Raw genomic sequence first — 17917 nt, forward strand, 5'->3', positions numbered from 1 at the left:
CCAAATTCCAAAAAGTAATTTAAAAACATCCTCACCCTGAAAGTCTCGAATATAGAAAATAATTTAAAACGTCGAAGAAGAGAACACTTAACTGAGTTTATGCTTTAAAAACAAGAGAAAAAGGGAGCTTAAAGCACTAAAAAAAAATTCCAAAGCTTCCACTTCTTTACAGAGAAATGTTTCCAAATTCCAAAAAATATCGTAAGAAAATTCTCACCCTGAAAGTCTCCATAAAGAAAATAATTCAAACACTCGACGGAGAAAGTACTTGGCTAAATCTATGCTTTAAAAATAAGGAAAAAAAGAAGCTTAAAGCGAAGGAAAATCAGGCGACTCCTTTCATCGAATATTCCCCGAGAAACTGCAGCAAGGTAGCGAGAAAAATTCCGTGTGAATCTGGTTTTTCGCTTTTCCCTTGCTCGAACGACGGGTTCCTCCTTGACCTCGACCGAATGCGCGACCTCATCGATAGGTCGATCGCGCGGAAATGATAAATAGATAGAAGGTGCAGTGCTCCGCGAGGCGAGAATCGCGGAGACGCGTCTAGAAAAATATAGATGTGGGAACAACACACGTACAGGATGTTTCGAAAGTTGCTTCTTCGTTCCACCATATATCTCTTTCTCTCATTCGCTGAAGACAGATGCACGGGTAGTGTGATGCGATCTCGAGGATCGAACGCTCGTTCTCGATCTCCGACGATTTATTTATCCTCCTCTCTCGCCTTCCATTTCCTAATACTCGCCGCCATTTTGTTATCCTAACAGGATAGTTCGCGTGGCCTACGCGTGCGCACCGAGGGAGCTCGAGAACGAGATCGATGCCGATCTTTATGCCTCGACAGGTGCACGCGCTATCGATTTTTCTTACCGATTTATCAGACAGCTCGTATTACGCGTATTTATTTCTTATCTTCGCTGGTTTCCTCGTAATTAGCGAAGGAATCGATAGCGCGTGGCGCCGATCGACTCAAGTGTACTTGAAAACGGTACCTCGTCGCCTTCGATCGGTACCTAATTTTCCCATGAAAATCGAAACGGTACCTTCCGATCTTTCATCCGCGACGTTCCTGTTGACGTCTTGATTCCTCGTTTTTCGCCAAGTTTAATCGGTAACTACCGATCTCCGATCTATAATTACGAAGACCTCGCGGCGGTCACGTCGCCATCTTGGTTCCTCGTCTCTCACTGTCATCAATCGGGATCTCCTTCTCGCGAATCGAAAGGGTAGCTTCCGATCTTTCATCTAGAATTCTGAAAATCTCGCGACGTTCCCGTCGCCATCTTGGTTCCTCGTTTGTCGCCGCCTTCGATCGGTATCTTTCAATATCTTTCAGATTTAATTCCCGTCGACGTTTTGATCTTTCGTTCTCCATATATATAATTGGTAACTTTCGGTTTCCGATCTTTAAATCTGAGATCTCGTGACGTTCCCGTCGCCATTTTGGTTCTACGTTTATCGCCGTCTTCGATCGGAATCTTCTCTTCACTGATCGAAACGGTACCTTCCGATCTTCGACCTCCAATCGTGGAAATTTCGCGAGGTTTCTACTGATATTTTGGTTCCTCTTTGTTCTCCAACTTAGATTGGTACCTTTCCATCCCCGATCTCCAATTCTCTGAGATCTCGCGCTGTTTTCATCGCCATTTTCAATCGGTACCTTCCAGTCTCTCATCTCCAGTTATGATACCTTGTAACATTCTCATCGACATCTTGGTTCCTCATCTTCCTCCATCTTCGATTGGTACTTTTCGGATTCCGATCTCCAATTCTCCGAGATCTTGCAACGTTCCCATCGCCATCTTGGTTCTCCGTTCGTCGCCATCTTCGATGGGTACCTTCCAGTCCCTCATCTCTGATTCCAAGATCTTGCAACATTCCTCATCTTCCTCCATCTTCCTCCATCTTCGATTGGTACTTTTCGGATTCCGATCTCCAATTCTCTGAGATCTTGCAACGTTCCCATCGCCATCTTGGTTCTCCGTTCGTCGCCATCTTCGATGGGTACCTTCCAGTCCCTCATCTCTAATTCCAAGATCTTGCAACATTCCTCATCTTCCTTCATCTTCCATTGGTACCTTCCGGTCTGCAATCTGCAATTCTGAAAATCTTCCAACGTTCCCGTCGCCATCTTGATTCTCCGTTTACCGTGGTCCTCGATCACAACCTTCTTCTTACGAATCGAAACAGCATCTTGCCATCTTTCATCTCGAATTCTGAAAATCTCGCGACGTTCCCGTCGCCATCTTGGTTCTTCGTTTGCCGTCGTCTTGGATCCCTCTTCCAGCGATTCGAAACGGTACCATCCGATCTCCGATCCGCGATCGTGGAAATTTCGCGAGGTTCTGAAATTCGTGGACGTCTCGGTTCCCAGTCTCCCCCGCGATAAGAATCTCGACATCGACAGAGACGGGACGACCGATCGAAAGGCTGTATCGGCGTTGGGCGAGGGTAGAAAATAAATTCGAGGAGCCACGATCGTTTTAAGCCGTACCTCGGAGCCTTAAATCTAATATCGAAAGGTCACATCGATACATACGACTGCTGCTATTTTCGGCCGCCAATCGTTATAGCTGCTACGGCTACGTGCCTTAATTACGCGGAACGCAAACGACGTTCGGTGCATTAGAAAAATTTTCCTCGTCGGGCTATCTATCGTTATCTCACGGTTCGCGACGATGGTAACGAGGAAATGAACGTAACCGATGAATCGAAGAGACGATGAAACCGATCGCCGTTTCGGAAGAAAGGACGAACGAATGGTGTAACTCGCTGTCGTGAAACGGGACTCCATCGACGATGAGCGAAACCAAAAATTCGGTGAATCTTCGTCGATCCTTTCGCTGAATCGATCTGAATCGAATGGACGCAATCTGAACATCTCGTAGATCGTATCGATCCCTCGTAAATCCTCGAGTTCATCGACTAATCGAAGCTCGAGGGTTCAGCTGCGTCCAGCTTCCCTGTCCAATACCTCGGATTGTTCATCGCAAAAATTGATCCTTCCTGTCTCGATACTTTGATCCCGTTCTCAGTCTACCTTGGTGTAAATTGATCGTGTACGAAGAATTTCTTTTCCTTCTTTCCACGTTGATATTTCGAAATTTGTATATGTACAGGAGAATTAAAAATCCAAGTCCGTGTAAACGGAATGGCTGGTTTTAATGATCGATCGTTGGGGCTTGATTCTCTTCAGCGAAAGGGTTGACCGAGGTACAGAAAGGGTGACTCGAGATCTATGGGTGATTTCGAACATTCAATTGTGGTCGAAGAACTGTGGTCGAGAAAAAACGATATATACTTTGCGTTTGACACAGGTACAAGTGCGCTGTCATCGATTTGCTCGACAGTGGAACAACCATACTCGAGCAGTTCACACGGCGAACCTATTGATCGAGGTTAACGCGGTGTCGCATGGAATTTCGATTCCGAAGGTGTCGTTCGAGATAGAAAACTCTTGCTGGTCGACGCGTGAACTGTTCCAGCACTCCACTGAACAATACTCAATGTAGAAACAACGAGTTACTTTTTTTCCTCTAGCTACTCGACGATCGAGAGGCTACTCCAGTGGTACAGATCGGTAATCTTACAGAATTCCGAGATTCTTCTGGGGAAATTATAGGGAATTTTGCGTTCATATAAGTGAAAATATCTCTGGATTTTTATAAAAAATTATGGATAAGTACCTGGAGGATTCAAAGATTCAAATAATTTTCACTTTTGAAATAAAATGGAATAATCTTTGATCGATTAATTCCGGAGAAATTATAACAATTATAGGGAATATTGCGTTAAAAAATAACTAAGAATACCTCTAGACTTTCCTAAAAAATTACGGATAAGTACCTGGAGGATTCAATGATTCAAATAATTTTGACTTTTGAAATAAAATGGAATAATCTTTGATCGATTAATTCTGCAGAAATTATAACAATTATAGGGAATATTGCGTTCAAAAATAACTAAAAATACCTCTAGATTTTCCTTAAAAATGACGGATAAGTACCTGGAGGATTCAAAGATTCAAATAATTTTGACTTTTGAAATAAAATGGAATAATCTTTGATCGATTAATTCTGCAGAAATTATAACAATTATAGGGAATATTGCGTTCAAAAATAACTAAAAATACCTCTGGACTTATTTAAAAAATTGGAATAAGTATTTCGAAGATTCAGAAATACACGCAAAATAATTTTGACATTTGGAATAAAACGGAACAATCTTCGGAATAATCTTTCATCGATTAATTCTGTTAATAGTTTAAGGAAAAATTTCTACTACGTTAATAAATAAAATTGGAAAATGGAATTCTTATATCGCGATCATTTTGGGATTCAAATACATATACGAAGCTGTACCACCGAAGTGAATTCAATCGTGAGTAACGTTATAGTAGAAACAACTAGTTATCCTCTTACGTTCGAATCCCTTCGTGGAATCTTGGAGTTAGCTTCCCTCCCGACATCAAAAAGCACCGTCCAACCGATCCTCCGATTTTTCTCTCTTCAATTCCCCCTTTTCTCTCTTGGAAATCCTTCTTAGAAATCCTCGAACTTATCGCTCCGCTGCACGTTATTCATCAGCGAAAAATTGGAAGTAAGAGGGCGAGTCTCGACCTCTGGGTCTCGAGGAAGGTCAGAAAGTGTCCTCGACTCTAGTCTCGAATTTTAAACCAGTCCTGTACTCTCCTCCTCCGATAAAAGGATCCCAGAATCTGCAGCGACGAGTAAATCGGTGGGCACACCCTGTCTCTGACGCTTTAATTCGTTCCTTCGAGCATCCAGTCGAGATCCAAAGGCAAGATCGCTTATTAGCATCGGAAGACTAATGAAAAGTAACGAGAAGTCGACGGAAATCATCTGCAATCCAAGGTTCCGAGTTATTCCTACCAAGTGCCTGATGGGATCTTAGAGAAGATTAGCTCCGTGGCTATGGATTATCTTCATCGTTCGCGAGGACTGCAGAACATTGCATCTGACTTGTTCTCTCTGCTTTAAAATAATTCTTATATTCACTTCCATGACTAGCTTTCGTTTGGAACTTCATTCCAAGCTACCTCTCTAACTGGTTGCTCACGAGGAACATTAGTTTACTGACTTTTCCTCGACTTTCACAGACCTGGTATCGGCTACCTCTCTTTAAACACTTGGTATTTACACACGTGCAATCATCTATCAGGTCAAATTCGACGGGATCTTTAAAATGATAGTACAGTCAGAGAAAAGAGCGTTCAGGATGAAACTCTGCGGAACTCCTGAGAGACCAAGGAGATAAAGAGACCTCCGTCCAAAACTGCATCCAAACTCAGGATATTGGTCCATGTTCCCTCGGTTGGACAATGACGAGCGATAAATTCGCGATGAGCCGGTTTGTCGTGGTTCGATGCGTTCCTTTATGGTGTTTCATCCGTTTACTCTGTTCGACATAATTCGAAAAAGGACACACAGCGAGCGATCCGGTCCAGGCGACGGTCCGATCGTGCGGGACGCGGCCATTTTAGATCTCATAGGTGCGGAACTTGCTGACCACCTCGTTCGGTGCCTCCGAGTCCCAGTCCAGGTCGCGACGGGTCGCGTAGTAGATGTTAGCGCCGCCTTCTGAAGCTCTTCTGTGCGCGTTCGCCGCTTGCACCTTACCGGTGTGACCTGGAGAACCTGTGGCCTCGCCCGAGGCGTCAGGCAGCATCCGATCCTTCGTCTTGGGTATGCTCCAGTGCATCGACTGCGGTGTATTTCAATTCTCTTTGTGCTTTCTTTCGTTCTTATTTCCTTTTAGGGCTTCTCTTTCATTTCTTTCGGATTTTTCAGGGATGGGGTGTTCTTCTCAGGGATTGGGTGCACACTGGGTCGCTTGCTTTGAGAGATGGTTAATGAGGAGGTTGGGTCTGTGTTCAGTGGTTATATCAGTGATCATATGGTGATCACAGATTATAAGATTAGGTCACTGACGATGTAATTGTGAAATATAGGGAGCTTAAATGCGACCAGTATAGTATCTTCGTAATTATAAAATTGGAGTGCATGTGCAAATTTCGAAATCTGTCAGCTGAGCTTCCTCGGGGTGTACTCGGAATGCATATTTCGCGATTAATGAAGAGCGATGAGCAATCGTGTGTGCTGATCCTACGTTAAAGATATTGGAAGCATGCACCGTGATTATGGTAGCTGATTTCTATCGCGAGTGACCCAGTGTGCATCCTGAAGTTAGTGGAGCTTGAAGAATAGGGAAAATGGAAAATGGAAAAGGGTTTCCGTGTTACTGCGAGAAGAATAGTGCGAGAATTTCGTGTCACGGGAATCTTATAATTCGTGCATAATAGAAAAGAAAAATCGGTTGAATGTAAAATCGACCAAATAGAATCGTATATCGTGGAAGATTCCCGAGCTCAAAAACACGCGAGTAAATTGCCTAAAGCAAATATATGATTGCCACGTCATCACCGACCAGATCTCGATGCAAATTCCTCACCGTAAATTTTCCGAGCTTCGCAAAGGAAAGCAAACGGTCCGTTTCCTCGTTTACGAATTTCGACTCGGACTCGAATAACGATTCCCGGTGTTATTCTCCAAGAATACTCGATTTCGACGCGAAGAATTTCGATTGAACGGGAAATTTCTCGCACGATTTTCCACGCATTGCCCACCGTCGAGGGAAAAGTCTTTCGTTTAGAACTGTCATCCGATTGCCTCACCTGGTGCACGTGGTCCTTCATTCCGACCCATTGCTTGTAGCTCACAGCGATCCCGCTACGCCTCCACTTGTCGTAGTTGCTTCTTCTCTCAGGGTCGCAGAGTACCTCTTTCGCGTGCTGCGATATAAAGGAACCGTATTACATTCGTTACAGTTGCATGAATGTGGAAATGCAATCGGTGAAATGGACGTGACGCGATTGAAGATCAACATTCGGGTCTTTTCGTATCCAGGCTGACAGTGGGAGCCTTCGATGAGGCTTTTTAGATGTAGCAGAGCTACCTATGGATCGTTTTAGACTCAAATGTACATAAAGCAATCGGTGGATTTTTTTAGACCTAGGCACATACACACACAGTGTCATATGTTGGTCTCTTTGGACTGAGATGACATATGGAGTCATAGGTGGATCTTTTTGAACTCAAACACACAGAATTTTTGGATCTAGATATCATACAGAGATTTAGGTGAATCTGCTTAGAGTCAAACACTCACAGAGGCATCAATGGATCTTGCTAGACCTAGACTCATACATATACACAACTATTAGCGGATCTTTTTGAATCTAGACAACATGCAGAGTCATAGGAGAGTCTTTTTAAATCTAAACATCACACAGAGCTATTAGTGAATCTGTTTAGACCTAGACTCACACACATACAGAATCATCAGCGGATTTTTTTTGACACACAGAGCACACTTAGCCATAGTTAGGTTCTTTTGGCACCAGACTCACAGAGAATCGTCAGTGGATCTTGTTAGACCTAGACTCACACATATACAGAATGATCAGCGGTTTGTTTTCGACACACAGAGCACACTCAGCCATAGTTGGGTTCTTTTGGCACCAGACTCACAGAGAATCGTCAGTGGATCTTGTTTGACCTAGACTCATACACACACACAGCCATCTTCTTGAACCTAGACACAACGCAAAGTCATAGGTGGGTCTTTTTAAACCTAGACATCACACAGAATCACCAGCGGATCTTCTTGAACCTAAACAGAGCCATATTCCACCCAGAGCCATAATCCTCTTGATACACACACAGAAACATCAGTAGGTTTTATGTCTCACAACAGCGAATATCAGCATCGCTACTCGTTGCTTCAATTCGCAAAGAAAATCGTCATTTATGCAAATTTCTGACCGTGTCGAATGAATTCCGTTGAAGAAAATGTGAGCGAATGACTGTGGTCTAAGAAGACCCCCGAATAACTGCCCCCTAATTTTTATCTCGATGGCTCTGCGAGGATTAAGGTCTTACGTGACGTCGACCATCGGTACCACTTTATAAATGATCAAGAAAATATAAATTGACGCAGATAGTGCAATTATGCGACAATTTTCCCATGAGTCACGCGTTCAACGAAGAAACCAGGAAAAAGGAACGAGGAAACGAACCTTCAGTTGCTGAAACTTCCGCTCGGCCTCCTTGTCGCCTTCGTTCTTGTCCGGGTGGTATTGAAGAGCCAGCAACTTGTACTCGGCCGTGATCTGTTCCACCTGCAACGCAGATTCTTGAGAAGCTGTTAGATGAAAAGGAAACTCGAAGAGGCTGCAAGTTATGCCGGTTAATCGATGTTTAGCCAGAATATAAGGGTTATATGAAACGGGTTTGAAAGAACCCCTGAGAGGGATGGTTCATTACACTCTGTTTAATCTTCACTGTTCTGAACGTGGATTATTAACTTGGTCTGCGGTTTTCCAGCTCGGGTAGGTTTCCTATTTTTTCTTTTTCCTCCTTTTTAAAACATTTTTCGGAATTTTTAATACTTCTTTTTTTGCTGTTTCTATTCGACTCGTTGCATGTTCTATTTGACCTATTGCAATTAGTTCTCAACTCGAACAATAATTTGGGATTAGTTGTTATATATCGTTATTAATTAAATTATTCACAAAGTTAATTTAAATTAATTAAATTATTAATTAAATTAGGTAAAAGGTAATCCTAAAAGTATCCTAAGTCGCAAATGTTTTGTTCAATATAATATTGGTTCTGATATATGAATACTGTAAATTAAAAATGTTAAAACAGAAACTAGAAACTCAAGTTTTTGGTATTATACTAGGGATGATTTTATTTTATCTATGAAATCATTTTTTTATCATTTTTATATACGGTCAGTCCAATTTTATTATTACTGGCACGAAGATATGAATATTATAGATATACCATGGGATTCCCTGTAATGTGAAAAATGTTGTGTTACGCGAAATCAAGAGTACAAAAAGTTAAAGATAAATTAATAATTTCTTTTTTAAAGATAACAAGGACCCATATACGTTTTATCTTATCCTAAAACAACAAAAATATGAAATTTACGAATTGGAGGAACACAGTATTATAAAGAAGCCTTCTGTATATATCCGAATACATATAAAGTGAAGTAAAAATGAAAGAAACACCTTCAAAACTTCGAAAAAGATTTTATTGGAACCCACAAAAGAGAGAAACTTATTTCCAAAATTTCTACAATTGTAAAACACAAAATCTACACGTTACACGAGTACCGTGTCATACATAGACACATAGAACACGAAATAAAAATTAATAAATACTTTCAAACGCTGGAAAAATTACCTTTGAAACTCCTAAAAAGATGGAACCCTCTTTCCAAAAATTCCCACACTCGTAAATTCATCAGAAGAGAGAAAGCACCATGGGAAGGATCGATTTTCAGCGTGGAAGTATCCCGGATTGGTGCAAGTCACGACACTCGAAATTTCCAAGCATTCCAACCCCTATTTACACCGCGATAATCGAAAGAGGGCCACTCGGCCCCTGCTCGTCGACTGCCTGGCTAATGGAGACGACTGATATTTGCCAGGCAATTTAACGAATTCGCCTAATGGGAGTAGAGTTTCTTAATGGATCGCCGGCCTGTCGGCAAACAGGCGAACACGATCACTCATTAACCCTTCGGCTTTATTTAAGGCATCGCCGTTTATTTTTAGCGAATCGCGAGTAACCGGGGAAAAACAACGCGAAACGCTGACATAATTCCACGGGGAGGTTGAACGATGACTTTTAAACGACGCTGAGAGACAAAGAACGGGGATGATCGACTCTTTGCGCCTTAGTTGCGTGAAAACCGCTTGTTTACCCGGCAACCAGCATGGAAATTATGCTACCAGAGGCTTCCATGATCGGTCGACGTTCTCGCCACGCGAAAAGATCATGGGGTGACTTGCTAATCGTGCTCCTTCGATTTTTAAAAAGGAAACTTCCATTTCTTTCCTGGCTTTTCCTTTTTCGAAATTATGCGAATTTTTTTTATAAATTACGCGACGTCCAAGGGGTAAAAGTATAAAAGGGGTTAGAGTACCCCTAGTGAGTTGTTTATTGCAGAAAACTGCAATAATTGCTGATTTTTACAGAGAAAATGGATACCGATGTGTAGGAAAGGAATAAGTACGGCCCTGAAAGAATGTCAAGTGTTTTAGGCTTATTGTTAGTACGAAAGTGACCGCGTGCAGGAGGATCGAATGTAAGGGATGTTTATGACAGAGCCGAATGCAAGCAAAGAGTGAAAGCCTAGGAAAGTGTTTTGGGCTTATTGTTAGTACGAAAGTGACCGCGTGCAAGAGGATCGAATGTAAGGGATGTTTATGACAGAGCCGAATGCAAGCAAAGAGTGAAAGCCTAGGAATGCGTCTGATTGTGAGTGTTTAGTAGTGTTTAGTGTTCCCTATTATAAATGTTAATCTTTCTAGTAATTATACTCTAATATACTCTAATACAACGATTTTTCTATAGTTATTAGTGTTTCCTATTCTTTTCGGAAATCGGTCAAGATTATGTCTATTATACTTTCTTATCATATCTGCAGGATGTATAACACAGTCGAACCTCGAAAATTTGAATCGTAAACAGAAGGCTAAACCTTCGAGTCACAGAGGTTTTGATTTATCAAAATTTCTGAGTAAGAAAAATTGAAAAATTTCACATAAAAATTAATTATATTCTAATATTTTCTAATATAACGATTTTTGTATAGTTATTAGTATTTCCTGTTCTTTTCTGAAGTCGATCAAGGTTATGTCTATTATATTATTTTATCGTATCTGCAGGAAGTATAATACAGTCGAACCTCGATAACTCGAATCGTAAACAAAAAATTGAATCTAAACCTTCGAGTTACAGAGGTTTTGATTTATCAAAATTTCTGAGTGAGGAAGATTTAAAAATTGTAAATTTAATATACAGAAGCTTCCTAGATCTGCAGCTTATGTTTAGTCTAAAATTAGGTTCTATAAGATACAACAAAACCCCATGGATATGATTCCAGAAATCCCTAAATATCGTAAAAAGTTCCATAAATTCGAAAATATTAAAATCTAGAAAGTCCAGAGGATCCAGAGAATGATCAGAAGTAGGGAAGACATTTTTATTTCCACCCCGAGGACCGTCGCAAATTTCGCGGAGACAGGGCTATCAATCACGAAGGGATTCAACCCTCATCGAATCATCCAACGACGTATTTTTGTCATGCGAACCAGCAATCGGCAGACGATCGATAGTAATCGAGAAGTTCGGCCAAAGAGTCTAATTAAAGTTGTTCCCGACGCTGATGCAATTATCCCTCTGCGACACGGTCCCGACAGCGAGCCTAATTAATTCCACATAACTTCCGAAAGTATACTGAATACGTATTCCATTATACGCCTCGGAATCTGAAGCTTGAAACAACGCAGGGATGAATCTAACATTCGAAGTTGTTTCATCATCGTGAAATAATTCGCCGATTTTACGAATCATTTTTGCATTTTCCTCATATTTTCACGAACACAGTAAACGACGCGAGTGAGAACGTAAATATTGCAGGATTTTAAAGAAGACTTAACTCAAAATATCTCATTGGAAATTTTTAGGGTGCAGAAGAGATCTTTTAATTCCTTGCGATTTAATTATGATTTAACTACGGAAAATTATAGATGGAAGAAATATTAAATTTTGTTTGATTTCGTTCACGATGAAATGGGAAAAGAATTTTTGGATTTATACTGATTTTCGTACATTAAAATATGTGAAGTGTAATTTAAAGGACAAATTTGAAATTTGAAATTGGAAAAATGAAAAACACATAAGAGGGTGAACTCGTTGATAACGATAACTGAGATATTTCTGAGATTTCAAATCGAATTTCCCTTGGAATAACAAATTTTTAATTTAAAACACGTATATATATAGAAACGTTAAAAAGACGAATTGAGTATTAGCAAAATGTGTATGGAACACTTGAGAATAGAGATGGTTTGTATAAAACCTACCATATAAATCCTACCATTGGTCAAATTGGCCAATAAATGAAGTAAGAGCAGAAGAATAATAGGAAATATTGAAAAATTGGAATGCGGAATTTTCCCTAACTTTAAAAGTGAAAGAATAATCATTGAAACGTCATTGGGAAATTTAGTTTTAAGAAAGTAAGTAGTATCGCCATTAGACACTAGCCCTAAATTCATGACCAACCACACGGTCCAATCAAAACCGAAACAGCAAACAGAACCATGACACAAATGCTACTTAAACAACCAGCACAAACAACCCCATAACAAATAACAAACGAAAGTAAACAACCAAGAAAAACTCACGTGAGATCCCCAAGGAAACCCTTCAGTATCAAAATCCGCTAAGCTTACCGACGAGGACTCGTCACAGGACAGGAGTGCGTAGTAATCCTCCTCTTCGCTGGGCTTATAGTTGATGGCGTCCTCGACGCTCATTTTCCCTCGCCGATCGGTCCGTTTCTCTCGCGATCTTCGACTCCCCGGTTCGGCCGAACGTCGTTCCACGAACGCTCTCGCGAAGATCAATCTTCCGTCGATGCTCGACGCGCGTTGCAAACGCGTGGATCTGGTCCCGCGACACTCGGCCTGTGTTCTCTCGTTGCTTTCGAGGACCTTCGCTCGGCTTCCGGTGGTCACCTGTTGCCGTGTCGCGCGTCGGACGCTCGAGTGAGCCGAACGAAGGAAAACCGTGTCGGAGACCCGGAAAGACCCGATTCCCGGGAAATACCGCGCGCGTGCGCAATCCAGCCGTCCCGCGCTCCTCTCCTTGCCGCCACACAGCCAATCGATCGGGGGTCGTCCCCACTCCGCGGCCAGCTCCTGCGCACTCTCGATCTGTCCCTCCTGCTGCGAGGACGCGGTTCCTTGTTTACCGACTGAGGCTATCACCTGGACACACGGGTTTACAAGGTAAAAGGAATTCCTCTTGAACTTTTTGCTTTGTTTTCGGTTATTCTGCGTAGTGCTCGTGATTCTAGGTATTATATGTACATCGGAGCTCATGCTGTTGTCTGTTTAGTCAGGCATTTTGAGTGTTTGTTTTAATTGCGGCGTATTTGGCAGGTGGAATGGAGTTGTTATCGACCAATAAATGTATTTATTAATAAATTTCTTGCGTTTTCAGTTTCTCTGTCAACGCATGTAGAATAGCAATTATTAAAGCTATATATCAATACTGTTTTGAGAACTTACATTTCCAAAATAATTCCAATAAAAATTAATATTAATTTTATCTAAGCAGGTTATGTAATTTTAATAATTACAAAAATAAAAATCCTGAGATAAGTCATTTCGATTGTCTTAATGATTTGGCTATTAGGAATAGTAACCTTGTAACAAATAGGATGATTAATCTCGGGATTTTGCGTGTGATAACCTTACGAATGAATCACGAGTATCGCGTTTTATTTTCCGGGTTACAGATAAACACAAACAAACTACCACGCCCAATGAAATGATCTGTAAATAAGAAAATGGAGTACGAGAAAGTTTGTTATTAATTATATACACGTAACAAGAAAAATCTCCGAAACGAGTGACCAAAACGATAACCTTGATTAAGCAAATTAGAATAAAAAATTAAAAAATGGTTATTTGGACAAAACACATACGATACAAAACACGTAAATACACGCGTGGCACGTGACATATCAATGACGAAAGCAGCAACCATACCCAGAAATTATACCTTAGGCCAAAATTAAAAATAAAAATTCTAATTAAATTACCCCCTTTCCAATTAGTCAAATAGTCAGTTCACGCATAACGGAGAAACTTTCACGAGATATGTCGAGTATCTCTTTGGCCCCTGGCACAGAGACGTTATCACTCTCACAGTAGCCAATATTACCAAAACGACAGCGAATGGTTTCCTAAATACTTGCTCATCCGTTGGAATTAATTAACCCGTTACATACACAACGACAGTCGTTCTTAAACCACGAACAATATTAATTAATATTCTGTAATATAATGGAATCCGATAATCCACGTCACGTCTCCATTGCTACGTCACATTTATTGATACGAAATCGAGAATTCGATTACACTAGCACTCATGGACCTATCGAACTGTGGATAAATAAATAAGTACACTCTCTTTAAAAAATTTCTTTCTCCATCACAGACACGAGATTGATAATATCCTGTAATGGAAATTTTTGAGAAATACTTCGTGAAAGATATCGATATGTTTCGTTGTATTTCTTTTTTTTTTCTTTTTTTTTGAGGAGGGGGGATTTGATTTTTACGAGATGATCGATACATACGTGATTCGGAGGAAAGATCCATGTAGCACGATCACGACTGAGATCGACGTGGACGCATACTGCGTCTCGATCGCCAGAGATTCCGGAGACTCGTGGCTTTCACTTGCGGCTACGTGACCTCGAATCTCGCACGCGACATTACCGACCGAGTGATCCAGATCTCGATCCCAGTCACGTGCCAGTAGCTTATCGGTCAGCTGTGACTGCATCGATAATCGTGACGGGGAAACGTAGAGAAATGGAAAGTACTTAGACGAACTGTAGTTATGCGAAATTTACGTGTCTAATGATTATCATTATAGAAATATAAAATTAAAAAAAAATTCTGGGAACAGAAGAAAAAGTTAACGAATGACAAGAATTGAATATTCAACGAAGTTTTCGCTCACGAAGATAAACAGAGAAATTACTTACATCGAATCAATATTCAATTAAAGTTTGAAAGGTCTGACCTTTCCCGAAATATACAGGGTGTCCCAGCAGCAACGATAGTGCAACCGGTACAACCAGTACAAGTGGATGATTCTACGTGAAAAAGCAAATCGAAAATGAAGAATAAAAATTTTTCATTCGAAGCTTCGTTGTCGAGAAAATCGACTTTGAATTTGATCACGTGTGCACTTAATTTCAGCTATGGCGGATGAATCATGAGTATAACAGTGTACTTGGATATTCGAAGTCGATTTTCTCGACAACGAAGCTTCTAAAAAAATAATGTTGTTCTTTTTCAATTTATTTTTTCATGTAGAATCACTCACATGTCGATTGTACTATTGTCATTGGGACACCCGGTATAATAAAAGCAACATCGCGGATAATTTGAGATTCTTCACGATGTCTGGCAGGGAAAAAAGTTTATCTTCTCTCGCAACATCCGAGACGCGGGATTTAAAGCTCACTGTCGTCCATTTCCTCGCGGAGGGTCCCAAAATGGCGGATGTTGAGCGTGGATTTTGGAATCGCAGCGGAGATACGCGCGTAATAAAAAGTGGAAAGCCGAATCGCGAGCACGGATTTGAATTTCATGCAAGCTTTAAAACACCCGCCTCCTCCCTTTTCTTCCTAACGAAATAAATTTTATTCCCTCGAGCCCGGTAAAAAAATATCCCCGTCACTGAAACGGAAGCCTCCTCTTCTCGCAACATTTTCCCGGTTATACCCCCGGCTCTCGTAATGTAAATAGCCGCCAGCTCGCGAGCCTGGGGATTTATATAAATTTTATTTGAAATTTTACGAAATGTTCCCGTGTCTTGTAAAAATTTGTAGATGAAGTTGCCCGAAATAATTCGTTGCTTCATCTGTGCATAAACAGCGTTTTCGCGTAGGTTTATTTAAATTAAGAATTTATTTACAGTTATTCACGAGGAACGTAAAATATTCGTGTTATATTAGCATAATTACGGTGGTTCCGCGAATCCTTTTCTCTGGAAAATACGAGGAAAGTACATACGTGATATTGCATTACAAGTATACTTTTCTCAAAATGTTTTTACAGAAATAAACATGCAATTGTAATAAGTAATAACATAGAAGTGTAATAGAATTTATTAATTAACTTTTCATAGATTCGAGTAAATGTAATTATATTATCGCGACTTATGCTGTAATATAACTTTTGCACTAGAATTACCGATATACAATTTGCACCTAAACATTATATATATACAGATAATAATTTTGGTTCATTTATAACTCCAAAGAATAGAAAAAATTAGGATGTATATAATAATGATATCCTAATTAAATAAATGAATATAAGAAAAATGTCCAAGGATGGGCAGAGAAGAAAGAAGATAGAAAATAATTACCAAATACTATATAAATATATACCAAATACTACATAAATAAGTACATATTAAATACGATAAAACTACGTGCAATTATGAGTATAGCGATATAGTATTTTCTTCATTTAAACGTCGATTTATCTTCTCGAGAAAAATAATTAAGTCTGGCCAAAAACTTTTTGCAACGTCAGTAGTAATTGACGTTTGTATTTCCATGGGGCGCGTGAGTGTCAGGTCCGGTTGCCTATCACAGGCGTGCATGGCGGCATACTTGGGCGTAAAGCGGGTTGCGAGTAGTCGAGGGGCCACCCATACGCCGACATATTTTTCATTCTCAACCCTCCACTCGGCTTCCATGAGCTCGGTATATTCACCCTTTGCACACACGCGGTTACTTTTACCCTGGATCCTCCGGCTGGAAATTAATTTCCCGTACTCCGCGATCGTTCCATGCGGCGGAATGACTCTTTTATTTCCGACCTCTCTATTGTACCTCGCCCGGCTGCCTTAATTGCGTGTCAATGTTTCAAAAGGTATACCTGTTACCGGGGGTTTTTAGCACACGTGGCCCGCATTACACGGCCCATTTACCGCGCTGCAGCTTTCCATTCGATAATATTCCGTTTTATAACTGTCGCGTGGGTGCGAATAATGTTTACACGTGCTGTGGACGAATGCGCCACGAAGGAAGAAAGCAAATACGAGAGAATGTTCGTTAACGTTTGTTATTCGATGGGGGCGATATTAAAAAGGTACATCGATGGAGGCTTTATGTTTGGATTTTATTAATATTTTCCTGTGTTTGTTCCTGTGGGGGAGTGTGAACCCCTTGGAATATGATTTAATTACGAGAAACTGTGCATTGTAAAGTTATTTGATTTTAATTAGCTAAGGTATAGTTATTTTGTGTGGGTGAACGTGGAATGGTTCATTAGAGAGGGGTATATCGAATGCGGGAATAAAATCGATATTTTTGGTGAATTCGAGTTTCACGTAAATACTAAAAGTTAATTATATATCCTTGGTTGCTTATGTTATTTTTTTCTTATCTGATGTCTTTCGTAAGTTAAATAATTTTAATTTTAACGTTGCAATAAATTTTCTATTAATTTTGGAATCCGTTTGGAATCCGTGTTCTTTAAGAATACAAATTTCTTTCATTTTTGAGGTCTCACATAATTCTCGATTGGTAATGGTAATTGTGAAAGCGATGCGCGAGGTTGATAATAAAAATTAATAGCAAATTGTCAAAATATTGCACATCTCCAATATTCCACCCTTAATTCAAAGTATTCATTCGATCATCTCATCACTGCTTCCCAGAAACGAAATTTCTACGATAATATGGTACGAAATCCTATTATCATTACTCAAATAACACATTAAAAATATACAAAAATTTTTAAAATAACGAAATACTCTAAAATTCCATCATCTACCCTTAATTCGAAGTATCAAACGAAATATCTGATCACTGCTTCCCAGAAATGAAATTTCACGAAGATATGGTACGAAATCCTATTATCATTACTCAAATAACACATTAAAAATATACAAAAATTTTCAAAATAACGAAATACTCTAAAATTCCATCATCCACCCTTAATTCGAAGTATCAAACGAAATATCTGATCACTATTTCCCAGAAACGAAATTTCACGAAGACATGGTACGAAATCCTATTATCATTACTCAAATAACAGATTAAAAATATACAAAAATTTTCAAAATAGCGAAATACTCTAAAATTCCATCATCCACCCTTAATTCGAAGTATCAAACGAAATATCTGATCACTGCTTTCCAGAAACGAAATTTCAGGAAGATATGGCACGAAATCCTATTATCATTACTCAAATAACACATTAAAAATA

At 40.0% G+C, this 17917-nt stretch overlaps 1 protein-coding gene across 1 annotated transcript; it reads right to left on the bottom strand.

Annotated features, from left to right (window-relative positions):
• Nucleotides 1-4429: 4429 nt before the first annotated feature.
• jdp (DnaJ domain-containing protein) lies at nucleotides 4430-14336 on the bottom strand. Its single transcript, XM_017906609.1, has 5 exons — nucleotides 14257-14336; nucleotides 12341-12877; nucleotides 8099-8200; nucleotides 6695-6811; nucleotides 4430-5724 (listed from the first exon to the last, which is right to left on the bottom strand). The coding sequence occupies exons 2-5, from the start codon at nucleotides 12422-12424 to the stop codon at nucleotides 5500-5502; spliced, it is 528 nt and encodes a 175-aa protein (XP_017762098.1). The 5' UTR covers nucleotides 12425-12877; nucleotides 14257-14336; the 3' UTR covers nucleotides 4430-5499.
• Between the last annotated feature and the right edge of the window lie 3581 nt (nucleotides 14337-17917).

This window comes from Eufriesea mexicana, unplaced genomic scaffold (assembly GCF_001483705.2).
Source record: "Eufriesea mexicana isolate 0111107269 unplaced genomic scaffold, ASM148370v2 scaffold5767, whole genome shotgun sequence".
In the NCBI taxonomy this organism is placed as follows: domain Eukaryota; kingdom Metazoa; phylum Arthropoda; class Insecta; order Hymenoptera; family Apidae; genus Eufriesea; species Eufriesea mexicana.

What these genes read in the sequence shown, in the direction of transcription:
- jdp (XM_017906609.1), bottom strand. Translation starts at nt 12,424, where the DNA reads ATGAGCGTCGAGGACGCCATCAACTATAAGCCCAGCGAAGAGGAGGAT. An exon ending in GGAAGTTTCAGCAACTGAAG is followed by an intron (nt 6,812 to 8,098) that starts GTTCGTTTCCTC and finishes TTTATATCGCAG; the next exon opens with CACGCGAAAGAGGTACTCTG. An exon ending in TGAAGGACCACGTGCACCAG is followed by an intron (nt 5,725 to 6,694) that starts GTGAGGCAATCG and finishes AATACACCGCAG; the next exon opens with TCGATGCACTGGAGCATACC.